The 13,720-nt window shown below is 41.9% G+C and overlaps 1 protein-coding gene across 4 annotated transcripts in view; it reads left to right on the top strand.

The window, feature by feature from the left end:
- Nucleotides 1-13,720, top strand: part of LOC134349591 (radixin) — a 93,588-nt gene that overhangs the window by 71,152 nt on the left and 8,716 nt on the right. For all 4 annotated transcript variants that reach the window (XM_063054147.1, XM_063054146.1, XM_063054148.1 and 1 more), the window contains 3 exons: nucleotides 1,960-2,120; nucleotides 13,110-13,202; nucleotides 13,437-13,679. In XM_063054147.1, coding sequence (XP_062910217.1) covers nucleotides 1,960-2,120; nucleotides 13,110-13,202; nucleotides 13,437-13,679 — 497 coding nt within the window. The remainder of the gene's footprint in view (nucleotides 1-1,959; nucleotides 2,121-13,109; nucleotides 13,203-13,436; nucleotides 13,680-13,720) is intronic.

Raw genomic sequence — 13,720 nt, 5'->3', positions numbered from 1 at the left:
ACTATGTGATACAACAGGAAGGGGACATTATTTGGAGATGGAGCACTGGGGAAGGAGCAACACTGGACCACCTCTTGGGGATCAAGGTGGGCCAAGTAACTGAAGTGCCAGTTGGAGAGCACTTCGGATCTACTGGTCACAAATCTATTATTTTAAAAATATCTATGGGAAAAGATAGAACAAGTCCACAGGTTAAAGAACTGAGTTGGAGCAGGGTCAACCTTGAGGGCATTGGGTAGAAACTAGCTGGAGTCGACTGGGTGACTATTTAAACGCAAAGGAATACATGGCAAGTGAGAGACTTTTACAAAGGTTTTACCAAGCATCCAGGGGCATTATATTCTTGTTGGGGTAGACATAGCACCTTCAGGGAAGTCTGCCTGATGAGAGCTATCAAGGCTTTGGTGAGGAAAAAGGAAACATGCATTGCTTTTAGGCCCTAATAAAAAATTTATCCCTTGATGAATATAAGTTTAAGAGCAATCTTAAGAGGGAAATTAGGAGGACAAAAGAGGGTATGAGATGGATTTGGTAGTCAAGGTTGAAGATAATTCCAAAAGGTATTAACAGTAAAGGGGAGACTAGGTCCTCTTGAAGACCATCAAGGCCACCTATGACAGGAAGGGTGGTGATGTTACAGATAGTGTATTAACATACATTGAGCTCCCTGTCACTGGTGAACATTTATTCATTAATGACCTCCCCTACCACCACCGCCTCCTCCAGGCATGTTTCTCCATTTATTCCTGATCACTCCTACCCTCACTCTAGTCATCACATTCCTTAAATATGTGATGATCATCTTGGAGTTTTCCTTAATCTTGAAGGCAGAATACAAGATTAATGCAGATTTCTTAGCAATGTAGGGAAACCGAGGGATCTTGGGGTCCAAGTTCATGGATCCCAAAGTTGCCGTGCAAGTTAATAAGATGGTTGAGAAGCTGTACAGTGTTCTCGCCATGGTCAGGGGATTGAGTTCAAGCCTTGACACAATGTTGCAGCTCTGTAAAACTCTGATTAGACCACTCTTGGAGTGTTGAGTTCAGTTTTGGTTGTCTCATTATAGGAAGGATTTGGAAGCTTTAGAGAGGGTGCAGAGGAGATTTGCCAAGATCCTGCTTGAATGAGAGAACATGCCTTTAGAGGGAAGGTTGAGGCCTTTCTTTTTGGAGTGGAGGATGACACAATGTGATCATTAAGAGGCTGTTAGGCTATGGGATGTAAACAAGATAGATGGCTGTGGGATGTGTAAGATGTTGGGCTAGATTGATTGTGGAGTAGGTTAAAGGTCAGCACATCACAGGCCAAAAGGCCTGAGCTGGCTGTGCTGCTCTGTGTTCAATCTGCCTTCAGCACTTCCCTCTGGCAGATTGTTCGAGGAGTTCACTATCCTCTGTGTAAAGAAATTAGCACTCAGTCTCTTTTGAATATCTCCCCTCTTGTATCTGTTTGTTCTAAAGTTGGACTCCCCAACCCTGGGGAGAAGACATCAATATATTCCCATAAATGGAGTTAGGATTTAAATGATGTACTAAGGTAACAATTAATTGGTCTTGGAGCTTGAGCAGTACCTTGCAATTTACAAGTCAACTCCACTGCAAAGATGTTTCTCTTTTGATGAAAGGCATGGTAAACGAAAGTGTGTAAGAATACAAGCCATCATTCAAATCAACTCCGCAGATGGATGTCAAATTGTTATTGAGAAATTAAAGTTGTGGTGAGATGACTTGCATAAGAGGCTTATTTTTGTAAAGCTGCCTGGCTTGCATAAATTGTTTAGCTCAATATCAGCAATTGTTTCAACCTTTAAGTTCAATGTTAACCTATTTTGATAGTGAAATTGGTGCAATTTCATGTAGGTGGTCTGTTTTGTCTTTATTTCCATGTACACATTATTTTATCAACAATTCTTTGGCTTTCAAGAATGAAAACAAAAGTTACTTTAATTGTTTCCAATAGAGCTAGAAGATCAAACCCGACGGGCTTTAGAGCTTGAGCAGGAAAGGAAAAAAGCAAAGGAGGAGGCTGAGAGACTGGAAAAAGAGCGTCGCAGTGCGGAAGAAGCTAAAGCTGCCTTGGCCAAACAGGCTGAAGATCAAATGAAAAATCAGGAGCAATTGGTATGGCAATGGGTCTTTTCCCAAATCACAAATCACAAATCACTCAACTGGAAATCTACTTGATAACTTACAGGTTCTGAGTACTCCGGATTTGAGGTGTGATATGGAGGAATGGAAACTAAATCCCTATCATATTGCATTGGGGTATTTTTAGAAAATTGCAAGTACTTGAATTGCAAAGGTATAGTAGGCTGGGGATCAAGGCAAGGGGGATTAGTTATAGCTAGGATTAGATGGTAGGTATAAATATGATTAATTCCTACTAATATTTTTGTACATTTTGTAATATTTGTAGTAAAAATACAGCTTTGTTAATTTGGAGAGACAGCACTAACAGGTCCTTCTGCCTCAGAGTCCACATTGGCCCATTACACTCATGACCAATTAACCTACTAACCTGCACATCTTTAGAATGTGGGAGGAAACCCATTCCTTCATGGGGAGAACATATAAGCTCCTTACAGACAATAACAGAATTGGACTTGGGTCACTTGCTCTGTAGTAGTGTAACGCTAACCACAGTGCTACTGTATCGCCGAAGTTCGGACCATTTGTGCCTAAGAGATGCCAAAACTGATTTCAATGGTTTGTTGTAGTTCTGTGAATTTTAAAGCAGAGTCCTCTGAACATGTAGGCATGAACAATGTCTGAGTTTGGTGGGTTGAGCAGAACAAAAACGGATCAATAAATTAATTGTCAGCTATTGTAAAATGAAGCAGATTTGTTTTCTGAAGAGTAAAAACAAAAATGGCAAATACTGGAAATCTAAAGTGAAACAGCGTGGAAAAACTAGGGTTCTGCAGCATCAGGAAAAATATTTTTAGATCTGGAGAGAGCAGGCGGGTGTGCAGTGTGGGCACGGGCACTTCAGCCCAACTCGTCCATATCATCCAGCATGTCTCTCTAAGCTGGTCCCATTTGTCTGTGTTTGGCCCCGATCTCTCTAGATTTTGTTGTCTGTTCATCCGTCCATACGTCTTTTAAACACTGCAGTTATGCCTGCCTTCCCCCAGCTGTCTGTTCCCCGTAGCTATCTCTTTCCCCATCACCCTCTGTATGGGGGAAAAATGCTTTTCAGGTTTCTTTTTTTCCTCCCACTTTAGATCCATTTCCTGAGTTCTAGACACTCCATCTTGGTGGGGGCGGGGGGGGGGGTGGAAAGAAAGAGAGACTGTCCACCTTATCTACAGTTCTCACGATTTTGTATATTTCTGTAAGATCACCCCTCAACCACCTGAACTCTGGGAGGGGGTGAAAGTCCCCACAATCCTTTATAACTCAAGCCCTTCAGTCCCTGGTAACATCCTCATGAATTGTTTCTACACCCCGCAACCTTTCTAGCTTGGTAACTTTTGTATAGCTGGGTAACCGTAGCTGCACAAGATACTGCTAGTGTGGTTTCACTCATGCTTCATACCTACACTTTTAACATGCTGTTTCAATTTCTGTAATCATTGCCTTTTACCAGTGAAGGTAATCATGCCAAACAACTTTGTCACCCTAGTCTACTTATCTTGTCACCTTTTGGGAACCATTTCCCTGAATCCTCTGACTATCTGCTCTACAATACTCCCCAGTGCTATACCTGTTACAGCTCCAGTCTTGTCTTGGTTTAACTTGTCTTACAACACAGTGTCCTTGTCACAGTTAAATTCCATCTGCAATTCCTTGATCCACTTCCCAGTTCATCTAGATCGTGTTGTAACCTTAAGTAACCCTCACTGTCAATTATAACACAAAAGGAGCAGAATTATGCTATTCAAGTCTGTTCTGCCATTCCATCATGGCTGATTTATTATCCCTCTCAATCTCATTCTCCTGTCTTCTCCCCATAGTCTTTTATTCTAACTAAACAAGAACCTATCAATTTCTGCTTTAAATGTACCCAATGACTTGACCTCCACAGCTATCTGTGGCAACGAATTCCACAGACTCAGCACCCTCTGGATAAAGAGATTTCTCCTCATTTCTATTGAAAAGGGACATCCCTTTATTGTGAGGCTGTGCCCTCTGGTCCTAGACTCTTCCACTATAGGAAACATCCTCACTACATCCACTCTATCTAGGCCTTTCAATATTCAGTAGGTTTCAACGAGATTCACCCTCATTCTGCTAAACTCCAGTGAGGGGACAGGTCCTGAGTTACCAAATGCTCATGTTAACCCTTGTATTCCTGGGTTCATTCTTGTGAACCACCTCTGGTCTCTCTTCAATGCCAGCTTTTTTTTTTAAGATGAGGGACCTGAAACTGCTTACAATACTCCAAATGCAGTGTGACAAATGCCTTATAAAGCCTCAGCATTACATCCTTGCTTTTATATTTTAGTTCTCTCAATGAGGACTTCCAAGTCCCTTTGCACCTCTGATTTGTGAATTTTCTCTGCATTTAGAACATAATCTGCACCTTTATTCCTTCTACCAATGTCCATGACCATACACTATCCTAGACTATATTCCATCTGTCACTTCTTTGCCCATTCTTCTAATTTGTCCAAGTCCTTTGAAAAGTCCCTGCTTCTTCAACACTATCTGGCCCTCCACCTATCTTTGTATTTTCCACAGACATGGCCACAAAGCCAATGATTCCATCATCCAAATCATTGACATATAATGTGAAAAAAAGCAGTCACTAGACAGGCCCGTGTGTAATGCCACTAGTCACTGGCAGTGAACTAGAAAAGGCCCCCTTTATTCCTACCTTTTGCCACCTGCCAGCCAGCCAATCTGTTGCCCTCAAATTCTGGTGTAAGTTAGGCTGTAATACAACTATATAAAGTGGTCTAATCAGTGCATTAGAAATAAAATCGGCTGAGAAGTATTTATATTGCTTTTAATAATTATGTTGGAACCCAGGATGCTTTTTTCCAAATATGTATGTGCACCCCAACCATAAACTGTTTCAGCTGCTTCTGTCTGGCAAACAGTAGCGCAGCATAAAAGCCAGGACTGTCAGGCTACGAGACGCCTTTTTGCTACAAGCCATTAGACTTGTAAATTCACATGTCTGTACATTACAACAGAGTCATAACACAAGATTTTTACTCCTCTCCCCCCCCGCCCCCCCCCACCTTGTGGTATGGATGTGAGATCTAAATAAATTCAAATTCAAATTCAAATACAGCCAAGTGGAACAGTGTTACTCCAGGGACAAGGATCAAAACAGTACTGACATTCTCACACAACACAAGGCACATTTAGCACATACAGTATATGATAGCAGTAAGCGAATGCCACACAAAAAATATAGTCTAAGACCTTGAGTCTTGGCTTTCAATATTCAATCGGTTTCAATGAGATCCCTCCCATTCTTTGAAACTGCAGTAAGTACGGGTCCAGAATTATCAAATGCTTCTCGTATGTTAACCCTTTCAGTCCTGGGCCTGCAAAACATCAACCACTGACTCTCCTTGTCTATTCTGACTGTTATTTCTTCAAAGAACTCCAACAGATTTGTCAGGCAAGATTTCCCTTTAACTCATGCTGACTTTGGCATATTTTATCATGCCCCCTCCAAGTATCCCGAATCCTCGTCCTTAATAATGGACTCCAACATCTTCCCAACCACTGAAGTCAGGCTAACTGACTTTCTTTATTTTTATTTAATAATTTCCTTTCTTTTTCTTCCTTCCCTTAGAGTGGAGTGACACTGCAATTTCCCTGTCCTCTGGAACCATTCCAGAATCTGCTGATTCTTGAAAGATCATTTCTAATGCCTCCACAATTTCTTCAGCCACCTCTTTCAGAACCCTGGAGCAAATTCCATCTGGTCCAGGTAGTTTATCTACCTTTAGACCTTTCAGCTTCCCAAGTGACACCACCTTAGTAATAGAAGCTGCACTCACTTCTGCTTACTGGCGCACTCGAATTTCTGGCATACTGCTAGTGCCTCCTACAACGAAGAGTGATGCAAAATACTTATTGAGCTTGTTCGTTATTTCTTTGTCCCTCGTTACTACCGGTCCAGCATCATTTTCCGGAGGTTTAATACCCAGTTTTGCCTCTTGCATTCTTCATCTTGTATATCTGAAATCGCTATTATCTTTTATATTATTGGCTAGCTTGCCTTCATATTACCAACTCTGCTGTTAATCCATAACTTCCTACTTAATAGCATTGTCATCTAAGTTACTAATCGAGGTGACAGACAATGGTGACCTCTGCACCACTGGTCACAGGCTTCCAGTCTGACTTGATAACGACCCATTCGGTTCAGCAGATATTCAGAAAGGTAGTGCAGTGTGTAGAGTCGCTGCCCCACATTGCCAGAGACTTCTGTTTGATCCCAACCTCTGGCACCGCCTGCACGAGGAGTTTGCATGTCCTTTCTGTGACCATGTGGGTTCCCACTCCCACCCGGCTGCTCTGAATCCCTCCCACAGAGGAGATTTGCCAGGACTAATTGGAGAGGTTGGCGAATGCAAGTTGATGAGCCAGTGAATGGCTTCAGAAAACACCTCAGGAGGGGTTGAATAGTGGAGTAGACTCAATGGGCTGAATGGCCTAGTTCAGCTCCTATATCTTGGGGTGCCACAGCAGTGTAGCTGTTGGTGTGTTACTATTACAGCATGGGATGTCTGAGTTCAATTCTGACATCATCTATAAGGTGTTTGTCTGTCTTTCCTGTAAATGCCTGGGTTTCCGCTGAGTACTCTGGTTTCCTCCCATAGTCCAAAGATGTACCAGTTAGTAGGTAGATACAGTTTTGAAGAATGGAAAGGATTTCATTGAAACCTATTGAATATCGAAAGCCTTCGACAAGGTGCTTTGACAAGCTGTTTTGTACACTTTATGTAGTCCCGTGTGGGTCTGAAGTCTAGTGTAGTTTTGTGTTGTTTCATGTAGCACCATGATCCTGGAGGAACGTTGCTTTATTTTTACTGTGTATTGTACCAGCAGTTATGGTTGAAATGACGATAAAAGCAACTTGCCTTGACATGAGGCTGCTAAGTAAGAAGCCACAGTATTACAGGAAAGATATTGAATCTGTTTTATGATGCAGGAGGGGTGGGGACCGAAGTGAAGAGGCAGAGGATTGAGCAGTTGGCGCACAAGTAGAGACAGCTTGTAGGGAGTTTATGAGGAAGGATAGACAGCTGATAGAGCAAAGATGTACTCAGCCGGATGGTTTGAGATGTGTTTATTTTAATAAACAAGGCGGATGAACTTGGAGCATGGATCAATACGTGGAACTATGACGTTGTGGCCATTACAGAGTCTTGGATGTTTCAGGGACAGGAAGGCTGCTGAGTGTGCCAGGTTTTAGATGTTTCAAAAAGGACAGAGGGAGGCATAAGAGATGGGGGCGTGGCACTGCTAATCAGAGATGGTATCATGGCTGCAGAAAAAGAGGAAGTCATGGAGGGATTATCTATTGAGTCGGTGTGGGTGGAAGTCAGAAACAGGAAGGGGGCAATAACTCTACTGGGTGTTTTTTAGAGACCCCTCCCCCCCCCCACCAATAGTAACAGACATCTAGGAGTAGATAGGGAGGCAGATTCTGGAACGGTGCAATAATAATAGGGTTGTTGTGATGGGAGATTTTAACTTTCCTAATATTGACTGGCATCTCCTTAGAACAAAGGGTTTAGATGGGGTGGAGTTTGTTCAGTGTGTTCAGGAAGGTTTCTTGATGCAATATGTAGATAAGCCAACTAGGGGAGAAGCTTTACTTTATCTGGTATTGGGAAATGAACCTGGTCAGATGTCAGGTCTCGGTGGGAGAGCATTTTGGTGGTAGTGATTACAACTCTATCTCCCTTACCATAGTGCTGGAGAGGGATAGGAGCAGACAATTTGGGAAAACATTTAATTGGGCTGGGGGAAATGTGATGCTAAAAGGCAGGAACTTGGGACCATAAACTGGGGGCAGATGTTCTCAGTGAAATGCGCAGCAGAAATGTGGCAAATGTTCAGGGAACATTTGCATGGTGTTCTGCATAGGTATGTTCCATTGAGGCAGGGAGAGGGTGGTAGGGTAAAAGAACCATGGTGTACAAAGGATGTGGAAAATCTAGTTAAGAGGAAAAGAAAAGCTTATAGAAGGTTCAAGAAACTAGGTACTGTTAGAGCTCTAGAAAATTACTAGGGTGCCAGGAAGATGCTCAAGAATGAGCATCCTCTTTTTTTTTTTAAGGGGCCATGAGAAGGCCTTGGGGAGCAGAATTGAGGAAAACTCCCAAGACTTTCTGCAACTATGTGAAGAGTAAGAGGATGAGTTTTGTGAGAAAACGACAAATAAGGTGCGATAGTGGAAATGTCTGTATGGAGTCGGAGGAGGTAGCGGAGGTACTTAATACCTTGCTTCATTATTCACCAGTGAAAGGGACTTTGGCAATTGTGGGGATGACTTAGTGGACTGAAACACTTGAGCATATCGACATTAAGAAAAGGGATGTGCTGGAGCTTTTGAAAAGTATTAAGTTAGGCCGGACAAGATGTATCCCAGGCTACTGTGGGGAGCAAGGGAGGAGATTGCTGAGCCTCTGGCGATGATCTTTGCATCATCAGTAGGGACGGGAGAAGTACCAGAGGATTGGAGGGTTGCAAACATTGTTTCCTTGTTCAAGAAAGAGAGTAGAGATAACCCAGGAAATTATAGACCAGTGAGTCCTACTTCAGTGGTGGGCAAGTTGTTGAAGAAAATCTGAGAGGCAGGATTTATGAGCATTTGGAAAGACATAATCTGATTAAGGATAATCAGCATGGCTTTGTCAAGGGCAGGTCATGCCTTACGAGCCTGATTGAATTTTTTGAGGAAGTAACAAAGTACATTGAAGGTAGAGCAGTGGATGTAGTGTATATGGATTTCATTAGGGCATTTGATAAGGTTCCCCATGCAAGGCTCATTCAGAAAGTAATGAGGCATGGGATCCAAGGAGACCTTGCTTTCTGGATCCAGAATTGGCTTGCGCACAAAAGGCAAAAGGGTGGTTGTAGATGAGTCATATTCTACATGGAGGTTCGTGACCTGTGGTGTTCTGAAGGAATCTGTTCTGGGGCTTCTCCTCTTTGATTTTTATAAATGACCTGGATGAGGAAGTAGAAGGGTGGGTTAGTAAGTTTGCTGATGATACAAAAGTTAGGGGTGTTATGGATAATCTGGAGGGTTGTCAGAGGTTACAGCGGGACATCGATAGGATGCAGAACTGGGCTGAGAAGTGGCAGATGAACTTCAACCTAGATAAGTATGAAGTGATTCATTTTGGTAGGTCAGATTTGAAGGCTGAATATAATATTAATGGTAAGACTCTTGGCAGTGTGGAGGCTCAGTGAGATCTTGGGGTCTGTGTCCACTCAAAGCTGCTGTGCAGGTTGACAGTGTTGTTAAGAAGAGGTATGGTGTGTAGGCCTTCATCAACCGTGGGATTGAGTTCAAGAGCCGTGAGGTAATGTTAAAGCTATACCAGACCTTAGTTAGATCCCACTTGGAGTACTGTGTTCAGTTCTGTTCACCTCACTACTATAGTGGATACTATAGAGAGAATGCAGAGGAGATTTACAAGGATGTTGCCTGAATTGGAGGGCATACCTTGTGCGAATAGGTTGAGTGTACTTGGCCTTTTCTCCTTAGAGCAATGATGAGAGGTGACCAGATAGAGGTGTATAAAATGATGAGAGGCATTGATGGTGTAGATAGCCAGAGGCTGTTTCCCAGGGCTGAAATGGCTAACATGAGAGGGTCATAGTTTTAAAGTGTTTGGAAGTAGGGGGATGTCAGAGGTAAGATTTTCATGCAGGGAGTGATGGGTGCGTGGAATGCACTGCCAGCGACGGTGGTGGAGGGGGATACAATAGGGTCTTTTAAAAGACTGTTAGGTTCATGGAGCTTAGAAAAATAGAGGGCTATGCAGAAGGGTAATTCTAGGCAGTTTCTAGAGTAGGTTATGTGGTTGGCACAACATTGTTGGCAGAAGAGCCTGTAATGTGATGTAGAATTCTATGTTTTATGTAACACCAACAGCACTGAACCAGCGACATGGTAAATTTTTCTGTGGTTAGGCTAGGGTTAAGCTAGTGGGTTGCTGGACAGTGAGGCTGAAAGTACCTGTTCCATGCGGTGGCTCTATTTACATAAAAAATAAGTGAACCCTCCATTAACACCTGACTCCTACTGTGAGAACCAGCACCTTTTTACAACAGTGATCTGCTTAGTTACATTGCTACTCATTTCCTCAAATTCATTAGCCTCTATGACCTTCTCCACAGTAAATACTGATGAAGAATGTTCGTACCTCATGCAATCATGTGATTCCTGACATAGTTGACCATATTGACCCTAATCCTAACAGGATTTCTTTTCTCCTTCGTTACCCTGTTGCTATTAACGTTCTTCTAGAATCTTGTGGGATTCTCCTTTACCTTATCTGCCAAAGCTATCTCATGTTCTTTCTATTCTCTATCTTATACTCCTGAGATTTCCTTGATCCCAATTGACCAGTGCCTCAATATTCCTTGTCAGTCAGCTTCCTTAAATTTGCTATCTTTGCCCTTGGAAGACACTAATTTGTGGACCCTTCTCTCCATAACTAATATAAATATTTTTGTTTTATAAAATCATATTTCATTGGGTTTGAATCCAGCAAGAGGTTGAGGAGTAAAAGACCAACCCCTCTACTAAACCTCCCCTTCCCTAGCTGATCTTCATAAAATAAAACTTGCCTATTGTGCTTGTATCTTTAGAATGTTCTACAAACTAGCTCAAAAACTTGAGAATCAAATCTTGAAGTCCAGCTATAAGTTACTTGAAAAACTAATGCTTCATCCCCATTTTGTATGAGGACTTTTTTCTGCAAGGTAATGAGGATCTTGTGGGCTGTTTGAAAGAAATCTTGCATTCTGTTAAGCTGGATCTGAATGGAAAAATCGGTTGATGGGAGCATTTCAGCAAACATTGCTTGATGTGTCCTTGAATGTTCCTCTAAAAGCTTGTCTACAAATTTGTACACTTACAGAGCCAGGTATGCAGAAAGCAAAATCAAAAGCTTTTCAACCAATCTTCCTTTCTTCCCCGCTCAGAAGTTAACACCCTATTTTTCTTTTTTTTGTTTTGTTTGACTAGAAATCTATTGCAAACGTTACCCTTTCACCTGCTTCCTGTCCTTTTGAGCAGGGCAGGAGTTTGTTTGGTTAAAAAAGACAAAATGAAACAAAAAAAGATGATTCAAGGTGAAACCATTGGGAGCTTTACAATATAAGAGATTTCCCAGCTTGTCTTGGCTGCGAGTGCAAAAATTTGGATTGTTCTTGAGTCACTTTTTTCCCTCCAAATGTACTTTCTCTGTTTCAAATAAAGGTCATCTTTTGAATATAATTAGCTTTAGCTTGACTGATCCCTATCATGGAGCATCCCAAGCATTGCCAGAGTATTCTAGCTATCCTCCATCCCCTCTTCACAATAAATGGCTTCAATGAGAAGGTTGTCTTTACAAATTTCAAAATATCCTTATTTTTAATAGGGTGAAACTACTTTTGAGTTGAGACTTTAATTGGAGTAAAGCCCAATCCTGTCTGGATGCTCTACACCAGGGGTCCTCGACCTTTTTTGTACTGCGGACTGGCTTAACATTGACAATATTCTTGCGGACTGGCCGACGAAGTGAGGGGGGTGTGGGGGGTATTCAAGTAGGGTTGCCAACTTTCTCACTCCCAAATAAGAGACAAAAGTAGCAGTCAAATACGGGACATTTGTGTTTACCCCGAGAAAGACTAGAATGACTATGAAGCTTTGCACGGGCACCTGTGTGCGCATGCACGAACGTGCTGATTTCTTTTAAACTACAAATTGGTTTTGGCTTCATCTTCCCGATTCTGTTAAGTGAAACTACACTGTACATACATTATTTCTACTTTATATAGGCTGTGTATTTATCATATTCCTGCTTTTACTATATGTTAGTGTTATTTTAGGTTTTAAGTGTTATTGATGTGACTTGGTAGGTTATTTTTTGGGTCTGGGAACGCTCAAAAAAATTTTCCCCATATAAATTAGTGGTAATTGCTTCTTCACTTTACACCATTTCGGCTTACGAATGATTTCATAGGAACGCTCTGCCTTAGCGGGGGAAATATGGGACAAGGGTGGTCCCGTATGGGACAAACCAATTTAGCCCAATATACGGGATGTCCCGGCTAATACGGGGCAGTTGGCAACCCTATGTTCAAGTTCAATAGTGTGTGACAGGGAATGAGGAAAGGTGCAGCTGACTCATATCGTTTCATATTGCCAAATCATATTGTTTCCTTGCGGCCTGGTTTCACGTGCTTTGTGGCCCGGTGGTTGGGGACCACTGCTCTACCTGGGTTCCCAACCTGGGGTCCACAGACCCCTTTGTTAATGGTAGGAGTCTGTGGCATAGAAAAGGTTGGCAGCCCCCTGCTGTAACGTAATAAAATTTTCAAGATTATTTCATAGGCATAAATCAGCCAAACAGGTATTAGGGTGTATAATTAACAAAATATTACAAGTGAACACTGCAGCCATGAGGTACATGTTCAGCATCTCCCTAACTTTTGTAGGAAGTATTGTCAGCTTCAGCAATAAACTTGTCTAGCTATTCTTGACAGTTGCCCAGTTCACAGATACTTCTGCGCTGTTGTTTACAAGACAAGTTTATGAAACTTTTTTCTTCTGCAACCTTGAGGTGGGCTGAATAACCTTAACTCCAAACTGGTACGCTTGTAAAAATGCACCATTTGTGCAATGTAACTTTTTCTTAAGCCAAGTAAGCAACTGTATCCAAAATAAAAGGATCTCCAATTTCTTTGCCTATTTGGGCAGTTCTTTGAAGTCTGCTTAGTTTAACGTTTGGCACCACCTGCCCTTGATTAGTTTACACTCAATGTTTATTGCTGAAGGAAAATTGTTAATGCTTCGCTTATTCTTATATTTCTACATGCCTAGTGGCTAATTTTCAGGTGCAGAAAATGTATGATTGTGATGGTGCATACGTTTCAGCAACTTCGAGTAATCATAGTTTCCTTTTTTTTTAGGCAGCTGAACTCGCTGAATTTACTGCCAAAATTGCTCTTCTGGAGGATGCAAAGAGAAAGAAGGAAGAAGAGGCCACAGAATGGCAGCAGAAAGTAATTAAACTGTTTCATCAGAAATGTACCGAGCTGCATATTCTATTGGAATATTGCCTTTCAGTAATGCTTCTAATTAGATTAAAATGCCTGATTTTTCTACCAAACAACACTAGCAGAGAATTCTTATACATTTAGTAGGTTAATCTTGGTCATAATTGTATTTGGAAAATGAGTGAAGAATTTCTGACAGTACAAATTGGCAAAAGCTGTTTGTTTCCCCCCTAACTTTAGGCAGTCACGGCTCAGGAAGACTTGGAAAAAACCAAGGAAGAGTTGAAGATTGTGATGACAGCTCCTCCTCTGCCACCTCCACTTGTTATTCCACAAGCTGAAAACGAGCATGATGATGAGCAGGATGAGAATAATGCTGAAGCCAGTGCTGAACTCTTATCAGAAGGAGTAGCAAACCATCGCAGTGAGGAGGAGCGCATAACTGAAACACAGAAGAATGAACGTGTAAAGAAACAGCTGCAGGTGAGTTCGACAGGATGTCAGTTATACCAAATGTGAAATTC

This window comes from Mobula hypostoma, chromosome 7, assembly GCF_963921235.1.
Source record: "Mobula hypostoma chromosome 7, sMobHyp1.1, whole genome shotgun sequence".
Taxonomy (NCBI): domain Eukaryota; kingdom Metazoa; phylum Chordata; class Chondrichthyes; order Myliobatiformes; family Myliobatidae; genus Mobula; species Mobula hypostoma.
Note: the sequence above shows the minus strand (reverse complement) of the source record. Positions and strands in the feature narration are given on the sequence as shown.